At 39.1% G+C, this 15,601-nt stretch overlaps 1 protein-coding gene across 1 annotated transcript; it reads left to right on the top strand.

Annotated features, from left to right (window-relative positions):
• The first annotated feature begins 1,829 nt into the window (after positions 1-1,829).
• On the top strand, positions 1,830-14,341 carry LOC139283352 (butyrophilin-like protein 1). Its single transcript, XM_070903350.1, has 4 exons — positions 1,830-1,985; positions 2,815-3,138; positions 11,420-11,698; positions 14,286-14,341. Exons 1-4 carry the CDS (start codon positions 1,886-1,888, stop codon positions 14,339-14,341), a joined length of 759 nt encoding a protein of 252 aa, XP_070759451.1. The 5' UTR covers positions 1,830-1,885.
• The last annotated feature ends 1,260 nt before the right edge of the window (positions 14,342-15,601 follow it).

The following is a 15,601-nucleotide window of genomic DNA, read 5'->3' on the forward strand; positions in this document are numbered from 1 at the left end:
AAAATACATCATAAAAGTGACACAGCAGAATTAAAATGGACCAAGTTAAAAAGGACCCGATTAAACTTAAGTTCAGATAGAAGCGAGTTTTATAGAAGTGTTGAAAGCTAAGAGGCTCCGACCGAAAAAGTCCAGTCACACATCAGGTGACCTGAAAGGACCAGGAGACCCCTGACTGAGGATTTCAGGCTGCTGCGGCTCAGAAGAGGTTAAAACCTCTGTGATGTGTTCAGGAGCTTCACTGTGAAATGTGAAACTGTAAAACTCTCAGGCAGCTAGTGAAGAGTGGAAGCTACTGTTTGTGTTCTCCTGTAATGAGTTAAAGTCCAACAGCAGCATGTTTGATGAGCCGGAGACAGACGAGTGACTTCTGTCTGAGGCCTGAAGAATGAGGACTGTGATAGTCCAGACCACGTGACATCAAATCCTTTCAAACTCAGCTTACTAGCGGGTCGTCCGTCAGGGTCGGAGGTGGGATCCCCGGCTCCTCCTGTCCACATGTCCCAGTGTCCTTGAGCAAGACGCTGGACCCCAAATTGCCCCCGATGGTCAGACCAGCACCTTGCATGGTAGCTCGCTGCCATCGGTGTGTGAGTGTGTGTGACTGGATGAACGAGGAGCAGAAGCTCTGTATACATGCTGTTAATGTACCAAATGTGATCAAACTGCTTGTAGTTCTTAAAGGTCCAGACTGAGCGAGACGTGGGCATTAAAGAAACATTTAGACGTCACTGAACTGAAGCTGTTGGTCTGTAAAAGAATGTGAATATTGTTCAGCTGAAGCGAAATATAATGTGACTTAACTTTTTATTTTCATATTTGTGTTATTGTATTGCTTGTTTTTATTTGTTAAGGTGCTGAGCCAGAGTCTGTCAGGTACAGTTACACACTGAACTGTACACGCAGTGTCCAGTTTATTAGGTACACAGAGCTAAAACGACTGCAGTGTGATGCAACAGTCCTGCAGTAAATCCTCCTTCATGAAGGTTGTAATGTTCAGTTTCAGAGAGGAGTTGATTCAGCTATGTGAGGCTGCAGTTTGTCTGTATTGTCTGATGCTGACAGGTGTTTCTATTATTTTGTCCACCCCAGTTACATCAGTGAGGGCAGGTGAAACAACAGAAACACCTGTCTTTATAATGCAGGCAGGATTTACTGCAGGACTGTTGCATCAGAGTGCGTTAGCTGCAGCTCGGTGTACCTAATAAACTGGACGCTGAGTGTTTGCTGCTGTTGACTGTGATATTTGAACTGTGCGCTCTCTGAACGTTCATGTCTGTTTATGTTGTTAACTGATGATGCACTTGTAGGGCATCATGTCATTTCAGGCAGCGCTTCATCATTTCCATCCAAACGTTTGAATAAAACATGAAACACGTCAAACTGTGTGTTGGGACTGTTTTTAATGTGATGATTCTGTGTTGGCCGGATTCTAACAGGATCCATGTTTTGTAACAGCTGTTTTTAATAAAGACTTTTTGACTGAAACAACACAGCAGATATATTTCAAACAACACACAGAGAGATAGTTTACCACTAACAGCTTCATGAAGGGCAGTTATAGCTGTATATTAATCATAACATGAGGAGACCTTTTACACTGAATCACAGGAGGAGTGTGAATAAAAAGTACAGTATACCCACTGTTGTCTGTTATTATAGAAGAAATATCCACACACTAAACCGGCTGCAGGATTTCAGCCAGATGAACTTTTCACGAGTCATATAAATTGACGTGACGCTTTTATTGTGAAGGGTCGTGCCGGAAGTGTCGCTGTAGTTGCAGCTGGCGGAAGCTGAGAAACCGAAAGTGTTTCGGATGTGCAGGTGACGCAGCCAGAAGTCGGTAAATGTCCGTTAGTGACGTCCCAGTGAAGTTAAAGTGATGTTTGATGTTCCGGTGACTTCAACAACGATGAAGCTTCTTCCTCTCGCGTGTCTCTGTCTCCTGACTCGGTCCGGAACAACGTTTGCTGATGGAAACGGTAAGAAAACTAATGGCGGACTGATAATTAGACTGAATGGCTGAAACATCTGGAAACAGAATAGTACGAAGTCTCTGAGTGGCGGGTAGATGACAGCAGCAGCTGCAGCTGTTAGCATCAGCATGTAGCTGCATTTTAACAGAAAGATCATTGACACAGTTTGATATTATAATCAGCAGCACAGATCAATATTAAAACAGTGATGTCATTAATTGCAGCCTCCTCCTGGTTAATTAGAGTCGTCTAACAGACATGCGCAGTGTTTAGATGTAGATGATGTTCGGGGCGTCGTCTCCGTCCTGCAGAGAAATGCGCTGCTGTTTCCGAGCAAAGCTTCTTGGTGTCAAACCAGATTATTGGTTGAAACACGTCTCTGATGTTTCTGATGAAGTATAAAGTCTGGGTGTTACACTATATACTACTTTATAGTACTGCCATCGCATACTTATACTACTGGCACAGTACATACAAATACTGGTGACACCTGTTTACATCTCAGTATATAAAAGAGGTTTATCACATATATACATGTATATATTTATTATATTTATATATATGGATACCCGTTTACAACCTGTTCACATATATTTCATTATTACTGAATTACATTATCTGTCCATCACAGTATTTAATTTTATATTAATGATGTTATATTATATTCTAGCTTGTGTGTTGTGTGTTTGACATGTTTTCATGAGCTGAAGTGTGTTGAGCTCTCAGTCGCCACAGAAATCTGACTGCTGACCAAACTGCTTGTGAACTGGTGCTTCAGAGTGACTCAGGTGACACATGTAAATGTGTTATCTGATTTTATGTTTTTGTCTTTCAGGGCCAAGTGTCATCAATGTGGCCGTGGAAGAAGGAAGTGATGTCATGTTACCGTGTTCCTTCAGCACCAAGAAGAACATTGAGAAAATGGTGTTTGACTGGAAGAAAGACGGTCTGGAGGTGTTCCTGTATGAAGCAGGCAAGCATTACAATAAGGGCCGAGCAGGTCAAGATGAACTCTTCAAAGGTCGGGTTTTTCATTATGAAGAGGAGTTGAAGAACGGCAACGCCTCCATAAAAGTCCAAAAAACAAAGATGGCTGACAGTGGGAACTACACCTGTACTTTCCCAAACGAACAAATATCCCACATAAAGCTTGTTGTAGGTGAGTGACAGTTTGACTGATGGGACTTTTAACATGCTCTTATTTATTCATTTTAATTTTTTTGTCATACCATCTCTAGACTGCTTAACTCATTAATGTCAAACATTAATTAAGGCGTATAATAATAAATAAAAAGCTTTTATTTTATTCAGAGTTATGTAATGATTTGTACTTTATTTTTTACAGTGTATTGCTCATCTACTGATATTTGTATTGAAAGTAATATTATAGTAAAGTATTTGTTTGTGCAGTGGAGAGAGCCCACAGATACCTGAAGCTTTGTCAGTTGGATTAACAGTGTTGGTGAGGCCACCCACGCACCTGAGTGATGAAGCTCAGAAAAATGATATTCAGCAAACAGGGGGAAAAGTCTCAGGTTTTGTTCAGAATATGACGTCTGGTATGTTGTTAATATCACATAATCACTCTAATAATTATGTTCTGCTTTGCCTTTTAGATCCTGACCCAGAGCGCTTTATCTTAACCTCTTGTGGCTCTTTTTAATTATGTCCCTTTCTGTCTCTGAACACCAGCCCACTTTAAACTGTATAATACAGAGACCATGAGGAACTGACATGTGTCCATTACATCACTGTAAAGAAAACACTCTGAGCTTTCATCAGCTGTGTTGATCTTACTTCAGGCTCTAAAACAGTTTAATATGTAAATAATTAAACAGGAAAAGACAGAAGGTTTCTTGTTTTCCTTCTTTCACTTCATATTTCAAATACAGTGAATCAATCATAATATGGGCTGTCAGGCTGAAACTCACAGGATCTCTCCCTCAACTTGTCTATAATGTCTGTACCACATTTTAGGTTGACAGGCTGAAGTGGCTCTGAGATATTTTAGAAAGTGCAGTACAGATCATCTCCAGCAGATGTCCACAGAGCTCTCTAAAACTTCTCCAAAGTTACCAAATGACGATAATAAATCTCTTTATGATTCTGAAGAAATGTCCCTGAGTGTTAAATGTGACTGTAAAAATATGATCTTAATATTTAGATAAAGTTTTACATGTTTATTATCATTGAATCACGCCTCCCTAAACATATAAATAAAGTTTCTCTGTTCTGTGGGTGTCCCACTACCACAGAAAGTCCCACAACGTTAACTTCCGTATATGGTTAGGCAGGTAATTTAAGTGGCTACAAACTCAGACTGTTTTCACGGTGCTGACTTACCATTGGATGAAAGTAGCTGTCAATAAGATATATGTGGAGCTCGCGTAAAGATGCTCTCCTCTGATTGGCTGTTGGAGTTAAAAGCCCGTTAGTATCGTCACTTTAGATCGTAGAAAGATGCGGATTGGTTTGTTTTGTTGCTGGGCGTTTACTGATTTCAGAGATACTGAACATCATTGGTCAAATCTTTTGTCAATACTTTAAATTGACCGAAATGTCGTTGTTTTAAAAGTTTGTCGAGCGGCGCTAAAAAATAACCGACGGACACAATCGACTTTTATTCACGTTATTTTCATTTCCGTCTGAATTTAAACGAGTTGGATTTAATCGGTGGAGTTTTTTCTTTAAAACGAGCCCCTGTTTGTCTATAAATGTTTGTTTTTCGACCTATAAATACATTTTAACTGCGGCTAAACATGATAGCTAGTAAGTTGCCGAAGTGTTTACTGCCGTAAAGTAAGACGCTACTGTTGTAATGTCGTAAATCCTTCATTATGATTCTTCAATCCGTTGAAAAAACGAACATCTAAGGTTTCAAACAAGCTCCAATATGTCTGTATTTACTTCTACAGTCAGCATGAACGTACGCAGTATATTTATTTAGTCATTTTTGTACATATATCTCGGGTCGCGTGCAACCTCCGTGCCTTAAAAAATTAAAGAACAGATTAGAGGAAAACATCCCAGGTGAGTCCTGATTTTGATGACGTCACTCATCTTTACATCGTAATGTATGTGATGTAACTCATCACTGATAAGTGGACACATTATACACCAACACATATCTGGTTTGTAAAAATTTGATATCGATGATGATATTAAAAGTTTATACATAAAATGGTTTATAAGAAATTCTTTGTTACAGTTTTATAACAGCGAGAAATTGTGTTTAATGTGCAGTGGTCACTCTCTGTGATCCCCAATACTTAATTTAAGCTACCTGTTCCAAATCCAATATATCAGTCAGTGCATCTTATGGATGATGATATGATTAATATGATATGTTAACATCGATAAAGGCATTGTTCTTAGAACATTTAGCTTTCCAGCCCCATGGGAAATCACATTACAAACCAAATACACTCAAATAAATACAAGTGATATGGTACACATATCTAAAACTAACAGTCTAATTTAAGAGTCTTGTTGTAATGCTGGATTTAAATATAGTTCTGCTTCTAATAAAGCAGTCTTCCAATAAATCCTCCCTTCATGAAGGTGCTCAGTTTTCAGTTCAGAGGATGTAGTTTGTGGTGCTGTTGAACTGCTTTGTGTTATACAAACAGGTGTTTCTGTGGACAAAATAATAGAAACACCTGTTAGTAAAACGCAATATAACACAATAGCAACACAATCTACAGCCTCCAAAATGATCATACAGTCGAATCAACACCTCTTAAACAGTTTCAACAAAAACCTTCATGAAGGATTTATTGCAGGAAATCTTCATTACAAGCAGAACTAACTTCAAATCAAATATTATGTTGTGACTTACAGTTAAGATGTAAATAAAAACAATGGGGAGACTGTCCACATTCTGATTTCTAAATCTGGGCAGGAATCATCCTCCTCTGTCTGATCCTTAAACCAGGAGTCCACAGATGTTCAACACTTCACACATTTCCTGACATTTGGCTTGTGGTTTGTCATGAATGCTAAACTGTGCAGCTCACTAACGCATGTAGGCTAATTCACCAGATCATAGGTGCTGTATGATGTTACAATCACAAGACATAGTGGACACAAAATGGGATTATAGTGTGAACGTACACCACCAATTAACAGTCTGTTGTGTATATTTCTACTTCTGTCTGGCAGCTTCTTTACAGCAGAATGAATCTGAATTAAAGTGTAAATATTTTTCTCCAGCAAATAAAGCAACAACCTCTCTTGCTCAGTTTCTCTTAAACACACATTAAACACACTGGTAGCTTATTATTGAATGTGCAGCACTTTTCAAAAGTTTGGACGTCCATCAACTTTTTGCACAACTTGCTCGGCTGTAAAATTGTCTTAAAAATATTTTATTTGAAATCTGTTGTCTGAGATCTCAAGTGTTTTCTGTTAAAGTAATATGGAAACCGTTCTGTTCATACAGTTAAATCAAATGAAAAATAAGATACTGCATGTACTCCATGTGCCCCTTTTAAAGATGTAAAAAATGAATTATCATTTCATAATAAAATAATTTTATTTTATAGAATATACTAACAAATGTAGTGTAAAAACTCAAGTGTTGTCCAAACGTCTTCACTGTGTCTGTGCTTCTGTCATCATATGAGTCACAAATAGTGTTTGCACTTGTAAATAGTCACCAAACTTTTGGTGGAAGTTAAAAGTGTTAAATATCACGTCCTATCTAACAATGCAGGGAGGTGCAACTGAGGCTTATATTGTACTTTTCTCTTTAACACTTTAATCTTCATTTACAAGCAGAGAAGGGCTGAACAAAATACATACATAATCCTGTAATTGTCCTTTATAACTGATGTCTGTTTACACTTCATCTTCACAGGTGCAGCTCCAGAACCATCCATCACAACACTTGATCAAACAAAGGACTGGTCGCTGCTGCAGTGTGTTGTTCGAGGTGCTTCTCCAAAGCCTACAGTAGAGTGGCAGGACAGTGCTGGAAACATCCTTCCTGCTAAAGAACCTCAGGTCTCAGAAAGAGGAGGCAGCTACGACATCATCCTCCAAACTACTGTGACCAAGACCGACCGCTATCGCTGTGTTGCTACTCAGGAGGAGATCAACCATCAGATTCATGCTGAGACCTATGTGCTTATGAATGGTCAGTGGTATTTTAATCTTGATTATTCATGTGTTATTAGTTTTCAAAAATGTTTGTTTTCAGACTGAATGCAAAGGTAATTAGCTCAAAGCAAAATGTTTCACACTGAAGCTCTGAGACTCCACTTGATGAATCTACAGAGATGAGAGGAAGAATGAGACGCTGTGGAGGGAAATAACAGAAAGAAGTGGAGTTCATGGTGAATTTCGAGATCATAAACACACACGCACAGTCGGTGTGTACATTCCCAGCCAGCTATAGCTAACATTTAGCTAAGCTAAGATGCAGTGCTATCTTAGCTAATATTGTCAGTATTTCGGGTGTTTGTACTGAATAAACACTCTTGTCACCAGCACTTCTTCACTGCCTTGCAGAGACTGAAGGTCAGTCTTAACTCTGAGCTCCTTTTCAAGTTGAGATGAAAGCATACATAAAACAAGGCCTGTAGTTCAGGCCCACAGGCTGCCTGTTCTGTTGCCTGTTTTCATTCCCTTTGTGGCATCTTGTTGATATCAGATTCCTGTAGCCAGATGCAGCAGCTGTTTCTAAATTCAGACTTGGCTTGACGAGTTCTAACTGAACTTGTTACATCGTGGAGATTTAAACACCACTGAATTAAAATGGGTCACACCACACAAAGTAGTTTTTAAGTGGAGCTTTGTTGTTAAATATTTACACCCACTAATGACGAAACCAGCTTGCTACAGAATATACAACATAGTTGACGAGGTAATAGACACTAATGTAAACTGTGTTCGTGTGGAGTTATAGCATGTGAGCTCCACTCACTGTCACACTATGAAGAGTGACAACAATGAAAATGACCAATATTATAATATTGATGTAGCTCTGGCTGAATTTGCCCTGAATGTTAAAGAAATTGGTGTGATTAATGTTAAGAATCATTAAATGACATAACACAACGCAACATGAGCAATAAATGCATTAGACTAAGTGACCCAATAATGTCCGTTAGGTAACGTCATTTTAAATTACATAAACATATAACTCAGTCTCTGTATATATGCATATACTGTAGAAATCAAACAAAGACAACAAGTACATATACTGTACTTTTACAAATATGTGTAGGAGATGCAAAGTCGGTGTGTCGGTCTAGTCTGAAATATCTCAACAACTATTGGATTGAAGGCCATGAAATGTGTTTCAGACCTTCATGTTCCCCTCAGGATGAATTATAATAAATCTGGTGATTCCCTGAGTTTTCCTTTAGCGCCCTCATCAGGTCAAGTTTTTAGTTTGTCCGATACTTTGGTTTATGACCAGATACTCGCAAAGCTAATGACATTCCCATCAGAACCACTGTTCTTTATGTTTAGCTAAACATCAGCATGTTAGCATTGTCAGTGTGAGCATGTTAGCATGCTGACTTGTTTTAAGTTATATTATGAACAGTTTGATGCTGCAATGATTTCTGTGTTTACATCGTGGATGGCTTTCTGATTGGACGGCGCTACAGATGTTTACTGATTTACACAGTAATAAGGACTTTATCAGTCAAGACATTCTTTACATTATTACCATTATAATAAATCACAAGTGTTAAACTGATTAAAAGTTATTAAGAACTTAGCAAATACACACAAACCTAATAATAGATTTATAAATAGCCGGAGCAACTGACAATAGAAATGACAAGAACACACGATTTAGAGACTGAAATCATTAGAATAAAGACATTTTCATGCCACAAGTGCAAAAAGGTTATGAAAATGAAGAATGATTTTACCTCAAGTGAAACAAAATAGACTGAAGAGCTGTAATTTGAAACATAAAGGCTTTGGAATTGCAGTGTTTACTGGAAAATGTGGGATTAAAATAACTAGATATTCTCTTCAGCTCTTGCATTACACTGAAGGTCCCAGATGACCAACATGTTTGCAGTCATGTGACTTCATTCACTGCTTCTGCAATAGCTGGTTGTCGGTTGATTACAAGCAGAACTAACTTAAAGTCCAGCATTAGATTTAGACTTGAAGTGAAAATGGAGATGAAACAGCAGTGAAACTGTTCACGCTCTGATTTCTAAATCTGGGCAGGAATCATCCTCCTCTGTCTGAGCCTGAAACCAGGAGTTCACAGATGTTCACCACTTCACACATTTACTCACATTTGGCTTGTGGTTTGTATTAAATGTGACAGTGTGCAGCTCACTAAAGCATGTGGGCTGATTGAACCAATCACAGGTGGCGTATGACTGAAGCGTAAGGCCGTAGCACAGAGGACACAAGATGGCGGCATAGTGCGATACACAGCTGTGATTTACAGTCAGATGTGTGATTCTGCCTGCAGCTTCCTGACAGCAGAAGTACTGAGTGTAAACAGGTTGAACTTAACTTTCTTCTCCAGTTAATGAAGCAACAAGCTAACAAGCAGTAACTCTGCTCTCGACGTCTCTCAGCTCAGTAAACACACTTCAAGGTTTATCATTGAACGCACAACGGAAACGTTTGAACGTCCCTCAACTTTTAGCATCATTTGTTCTGCTACAAAATCTTAAATATGATTTGAAATATGCTTCTATTAGAACTCTTAACAGTGTTTTCTGTTGCACTAAAGTAATACGAAGGTGTTTGTTTTCTGAAGTTAATAAATAACCTTAAATGTAAAATAAGAAATGCAAAGATACACACACACCCTGTATCAGTGAAAATAATAACAAAACTATATCATCATGTATCTCATGCAGGTTGTAGCTACAAGTTTCTAACATTACTTATCATTTTATATTTGTAGTAATTCTGAATGAGAGGTCTTCTGATTGGACACGTCGCTGGGCAGTAGTCAGTGTGGAAGAAGTACTCTGATTCTTTACTCGAGTCCATTGGAGTAAAAATATCAACAAAACATATTTAAAATATACTTAAAGAAGTAAAAGTATTATTAAAAAATATTTTATTCTATAAGTTGCTGATATGTTTTGTATGTGAGATCAAATGAACTAGTAACTATATCTGTCTGATAAATGTAGTGGAGTCAAAAGTACAATATTTCCCTCTTAAATTTAGTGAAGCAGAAGTATAAAGTAGCATGAAGTGGAAATCCCTCCAAATAGTTTTTAATCTGAGTCTCAAACCTGAATATGAGATCTGAGCAGCACGAAGATGTTGAGCAGAAAATTCTCACTGATACAATTTATGACACAAGAGGTTTGTTTTCTTTTGAAAACCCTGAGTTTCATATTTCATAACAGGTTTTATGTTATTTTAGTGAAACTCAAAGTGTTTTGCATGTTTATTTTGGAATAGTTCGTTCCTCATTTGTGGCTCATTTGGTTCATATAAAATATTCAATCAAAATGTAATTTATATGTTGCTCAAATACATTTTTATGGATTTTAGTGTGATGGATGAATTCAAATTCTAAAACCTGAACAAACGTGTAGTTTAAATAATAAATAGATGATGATGCTGTCCTTCCTCTTTGTGATGATCAGTTTTCCATTCTGGCAGCATGAGACTGTTGATCAAATACACTCAGTGGTCACTTTATTAGGTACACCTGTACAGTCTGTTGCAATTCAATACAACAGCTGTGCTATAAATTCTGCCTTCATGAAGTTCATAATGTTCAGTTGTTGTTGACTTTGTGTGTAAATGAAACTACATGTTTGTTACTGAGCTCATAGTTGAAGGTGGTGTTGTACTGGACTACATTATACTGAGAGGTGTTTCTAATTTCAACATGAGGGCTCAGAATATTAGAAACACCTGTGAATATAATGCAGTCCAGTTCAACACCACCACTAACCATCATGAAAGGAAACTTAATGCATTAGATTGTACAGGTGTACCTAATAAAGTGGCCACTGAGTGCATCACTGACACGTTCAGCCCTGATAACACAAGGGGTGCACATGCTGTTGAAGACCCTGTGTTTCATATTTTCTAACACTCTTTATTTTACTTTAGTGTAACAGAAAATATTGTCTACATGTCAGAAAACACATTTCATGTGATGTCATTTCAAATGTAGTGTAAAAACTCAAGTGTTGTCCAAACGTCTTCACTGTGTCTGTGCTTCTGTCATCATATGAGTCACAAATAGTGTTTGCACTTGTAAATAGTCACCAAATGTTTGGTGGAAGTTAAAAGTGTTAAATATCATGTCCTATCTAACAATGCAGGGAGGTGCAACTGAGGCTTCTATTGTCCTTCTCTCTTAAACACTTTAATCTTCATTTACAAGCAGAGAAGGGCTGAATAAAATACATATATAATCCTGATGTTGTCCTTTATAACTGATGTGTCACTTGTTGTCTGTTTACACTTCATGTTCACAGGTGCAGCTCCAGAACCATCCGTCACAATACTTGATCAAACAGAGGACGGGGTGCTGCTGCAGTGTGTTGTTCGAGGTGCTTCTCCAAAGCCTACAGTAGAGTGGCAGGACAGTGCTGGAAACATCCTTCCTGCTAAAGAACCACAGGTCTCAGAAAGAGGAGGCAGCTACGACATCGTCCTCCAAACTACTGTGACCAAGACCGACCGCTATCGCTGTGTTGCTACTCAGGAGGAGATCAACCATCAGATTCACGCTGAGACCTATGTGCCCGTCAATGGTGAGATTCTTCCAAGTGGTGCCTTGATATTTAAATAAGAGTTTATGTGTTAATAGTTTTAGGAACATGTTTATGTGTGTTCAGACTGAACGCAAAGGAAATTAGGAGGAAGACGTCTGATGAGTTGAAAATGTTTCAAAGACTCCACTTGATGAATCTACAGAGATGAGAGGAAGAATGAGACGCTGTGGAGGGAAATAACAGAAAGAAGTGGAGTTTGTAGTAAATGTTGAGATCAGTCTGATCAGTCTCTCACACCAAACCCAGGAACAGATTTAAAAACGGCTGCTGCAACCTGAAGCTGAGGATCGGCATGAAAACACCTCACGAGGTGATTTAGAGACGGAAGTCGTCAGAATCAGTGACATGTTTGTTCCACCAGAGAAAAGAAAAGAAGTTGTGAAATTGAAGAATTATTGTGTCACATGTGCCACCAAAATACAGCGAGGCTGTCTGAAGGTTTCATTAGCTGTGATTAGATGAATAGATTAGATAGAGAGATAGAGGACTTCATTGATCCCGATGGGAAACTGCAGAGTTACAGCAGCCAAGTCACACATGAGTCTCATAACAGACAACATGAGGACACTCAGAGGTGGAGATCAGGTTTGATTCTTTCATTTCTTCACTAGAAACTGAAGTGAAACTAACAACTAGGACCAGACTTTGACTGTGAACATATACAGTGATAGTTCCTGGTGATAATATGATACCATGGAGGCACAGAAAGGCTTTGGACCTGCAGTCTTTACTGCACAGTGTCGACTTGTGATTAGTGCAAAAAGAAAAGATATCTGATCATCATCAGCTCTTATTCAGGTTGTAGCTTCAAGGTTCAAACACGAGTTATCATTTTATAATTGTAGTAATTCTGAGTATTAAAGCAGCAGAAGCTGATGAGAGATCTTCTGAATGGATTTGATGCTGAAGGATGAATTCAGATTCAGAAATCATGACCAGACCTGTTGTTTCACAGCAAAATAAATGATCATGCTCTGAAACATTCTCCCAACAGAAAATCTAGATTCCACTGTGACCTTTTCTGAGCGTTTGTCAGCTGAAAAGGAAGAATTGTATAGAGCTGTATTATTTACAGATGTATGTGGAGAGATCTGAAAGTGTATCTCAGTCTGTACGTGTGTCCTCAGATCTGTGTCTGTGTACGAGAATCTCCAAATATTCTTTACGGCCTTTTGTTAATGAGTTGAAAGTGTATTTAGCTTGAAGAGTTGGAGCTTCAGGAGTCTCACGCTGCATAAATCCAGACTGTGTGTCGCTCCGCTCCCATTGTGCCCCGATAAGTGTAGAGCCCCCCCACCACCAAGAAGCACATCATGAGTTTAATGTTCACATCGCTGGGCAGCAGTCAGCGGGGAAGAAGTCCTCTGATTCTCTACTTCAGTAAAAGTAGCAACACCACAGTGTAAAAATACTCTGTTACAAGTAAAAGTCCTGCATTCAAAGTCCACCTGAGTAAAAGTATAAAAGTATCAGCAACATTAAAGTAGCAAAAACATTATATTTTATCAGATATCACATGTTTTGTATGTAAGATCAAAGGAACTAGTTGCTACATCTGTCTGATAAATGTAGTGAAGTAGAAGTACAAAGTAATATAAAATGGAAATACTCAAGTAAAGTACAAGTACCTCAAATTGTACTATTACTGCTCAGTGAAACATAAACCTAGCTACGCCTCATGTTTCGCTGGATGGTTAATATTTTCTTTGAACAAAGCTCATCAACACTCGCTGTAACAACGACCATGGTGAAATACAGACGTGCTGACGAGACGTAGTCCAGAGTCCATCGTAGCCTCGGCTCAGGGTGTAGAGAACCTCGGCTGCACGCAGATCGCCTCACACGTTTGCAGATCTCAGGTACAGCGGGAGTTTAGCAGCGGTCACGTGTAAACAGCCTGAAGTGGAGGCGGCAGGACAGCGATTCAAACATTGTTCCTGCTGATGAGCGGCACGTCTCAGAAAGAGGACGACGCTACAACATCAGCCTCCTCGCTACCGAGACCAAAACCAGAAGCAGCCTCTGAGCTGTGCAGCCAAGCAGGAGGAGGCTGGCCTCAAGATCAATGCTGACATCAGTGTTCCTGCTGAGAGTCATCCCAGTGGTGTTTTTATCTGCCCATAGTTTGAGACTTTAGGTCTCAGGAGCACGCACACCTTTAGTTGTTCTCTTTGTGTCGGCTGTGATGTCCAATCTGCTGTATATGATATGCAGCTACATTCTGACTGTTACATCAACTCTTTGTCATCTGTTCCAGGATCTGTTGGTGTTGCAGTTGTTGTTGCAGTTGTTGTTGCAGTTCTCGTTACTCTTCTTGTTGTTGGAGTTCTTCTAGCTGTCAAGCATCGCATCAAACTAAATTCTAAGAAAGGTGAGTTGAGATAATTTCTTGTCTCAACATATTCATGATGAGCAGACAACACAACACGTTCTTCATATGTTTCTCATGTTCAGAGTCTTGACAGTTGTTTTATCTTCTCAGGCATTAAGCATCATGTTGGTATTTACAAACAGGATCAAGTCAGGTGGGATTTTCTTGAATATAACTTTGTTTTCCTTCCTGCAGGTTCAGGTTCACCACCAGAGTCAGACCCCCTAAAGGACCCCAATCCTTCTACCTGATCCAGAAACTTAACTAGCTTTACATGTGCTGTGAAGTTGGTGTGTGTGTGTGTGTGTGTGTGTGTGTGTGTGTGTGTGTGTGTGTGTGTGTGTGTGAGACCCAGTTTGAGGTCTAGACCATACTGTATGACAGTGAGGACATGTTGGCTGGTCCTCACTTAGTTGAGGCAGTTTGAGGGTTAAGACCTGGTTTTAAGGTTAAAGTTAGAATCAGTTTTAGGTTAAGGTTAGGATTAGGGTTGTGGTGAGGCAGATAGTTGTGATGGTGGCTGATGAAAAGTGAGTTGTTGAGGTGGCGAATGTGCATGTAGCTCATTGTGCGTCCATATGGAAGCATTAGCACGTCCCATCAACACGACCACAGTCTTTCCCTGACCTGAACCAAGTGTTTTTATCAACTGTCCTCGTAATGAGCTCAACATCAGCAACAGTCAGATAACAGCATGCCACAATATATAGTCATTATCTCTCAATATCTGGTCAAACAAAATACTGACAAATAGTTTCCAAGTGTGGGACACAAAAGTCTGTCGAAGAAAAAAGGCTTCAGCGCTTCGACCGACATGCTTGTTGGATGTTTGAACAACATCTGGAATGATTTAATGGCACCGAGTGGAGAATGAGAGCCGCCAGCTGTTTATCTCCATGTGTCCAACTCATAATAATATAATATAATATAATATAATATTCCTGTAACAGTAGCGGATGGAAACGCAGATTACTTTGCTGATTTTCTGGACGTTCTGTTGAACTTTGCGCCTCTTTTGGATGGAAACTTGACTTCCAGCAGACTTTTCACTCGGCCTGCATCTGGCCTCATCTGTACATTAACAGACTGTAGACGCCCTGGACAGATGTTGTTGGAATAAAGAACATTTTTATTCATTATTCCAACAATAATGTGTTGTTTTGCAGAACGGTCCAACACACATGTAACTGCTGAGTGTGGTGATGAGGTCGGTTCTGTCAGGAGTTGTTAAGGTGGTTTGTTGTTAGCAGACAGAGTTAACCAGGTGACAACAGAAGAGAGCAAGTGGCCTTTAATGCTGACTGATGATTAATGAATCATTCCATTAAGTGGGAATTAAATCAATACTCTGATACTTGGTGTGACTGAGTTCCACTCTTGTGCAGCTTTAAGATCAAAATATCGACCAAACACACTTTTACTTGTTATTAATGTCATTGAGGACAAAGACGTCTTCTTGCACTCTTCTTCTTTTATTTTTATATTCTGATGATCTTCTGCGTCTCATGTTT

Source organism: Enoplosus armatus, chromosome 3, assembly GCF_043641665.1.
Source record: "Enoplosus armatus isolate fEnoArm2 chromosome 3, fEnoArm2.hap1, whole genome shotgun sequence".
In the NCBI taxonomy this organism is placed as follows: Eukaryota; Metazoa; Chordata; class Actinopteri; order Centrarchiformes; family Enoplosidae; genus Enoplosus; species Enoplosus armatus.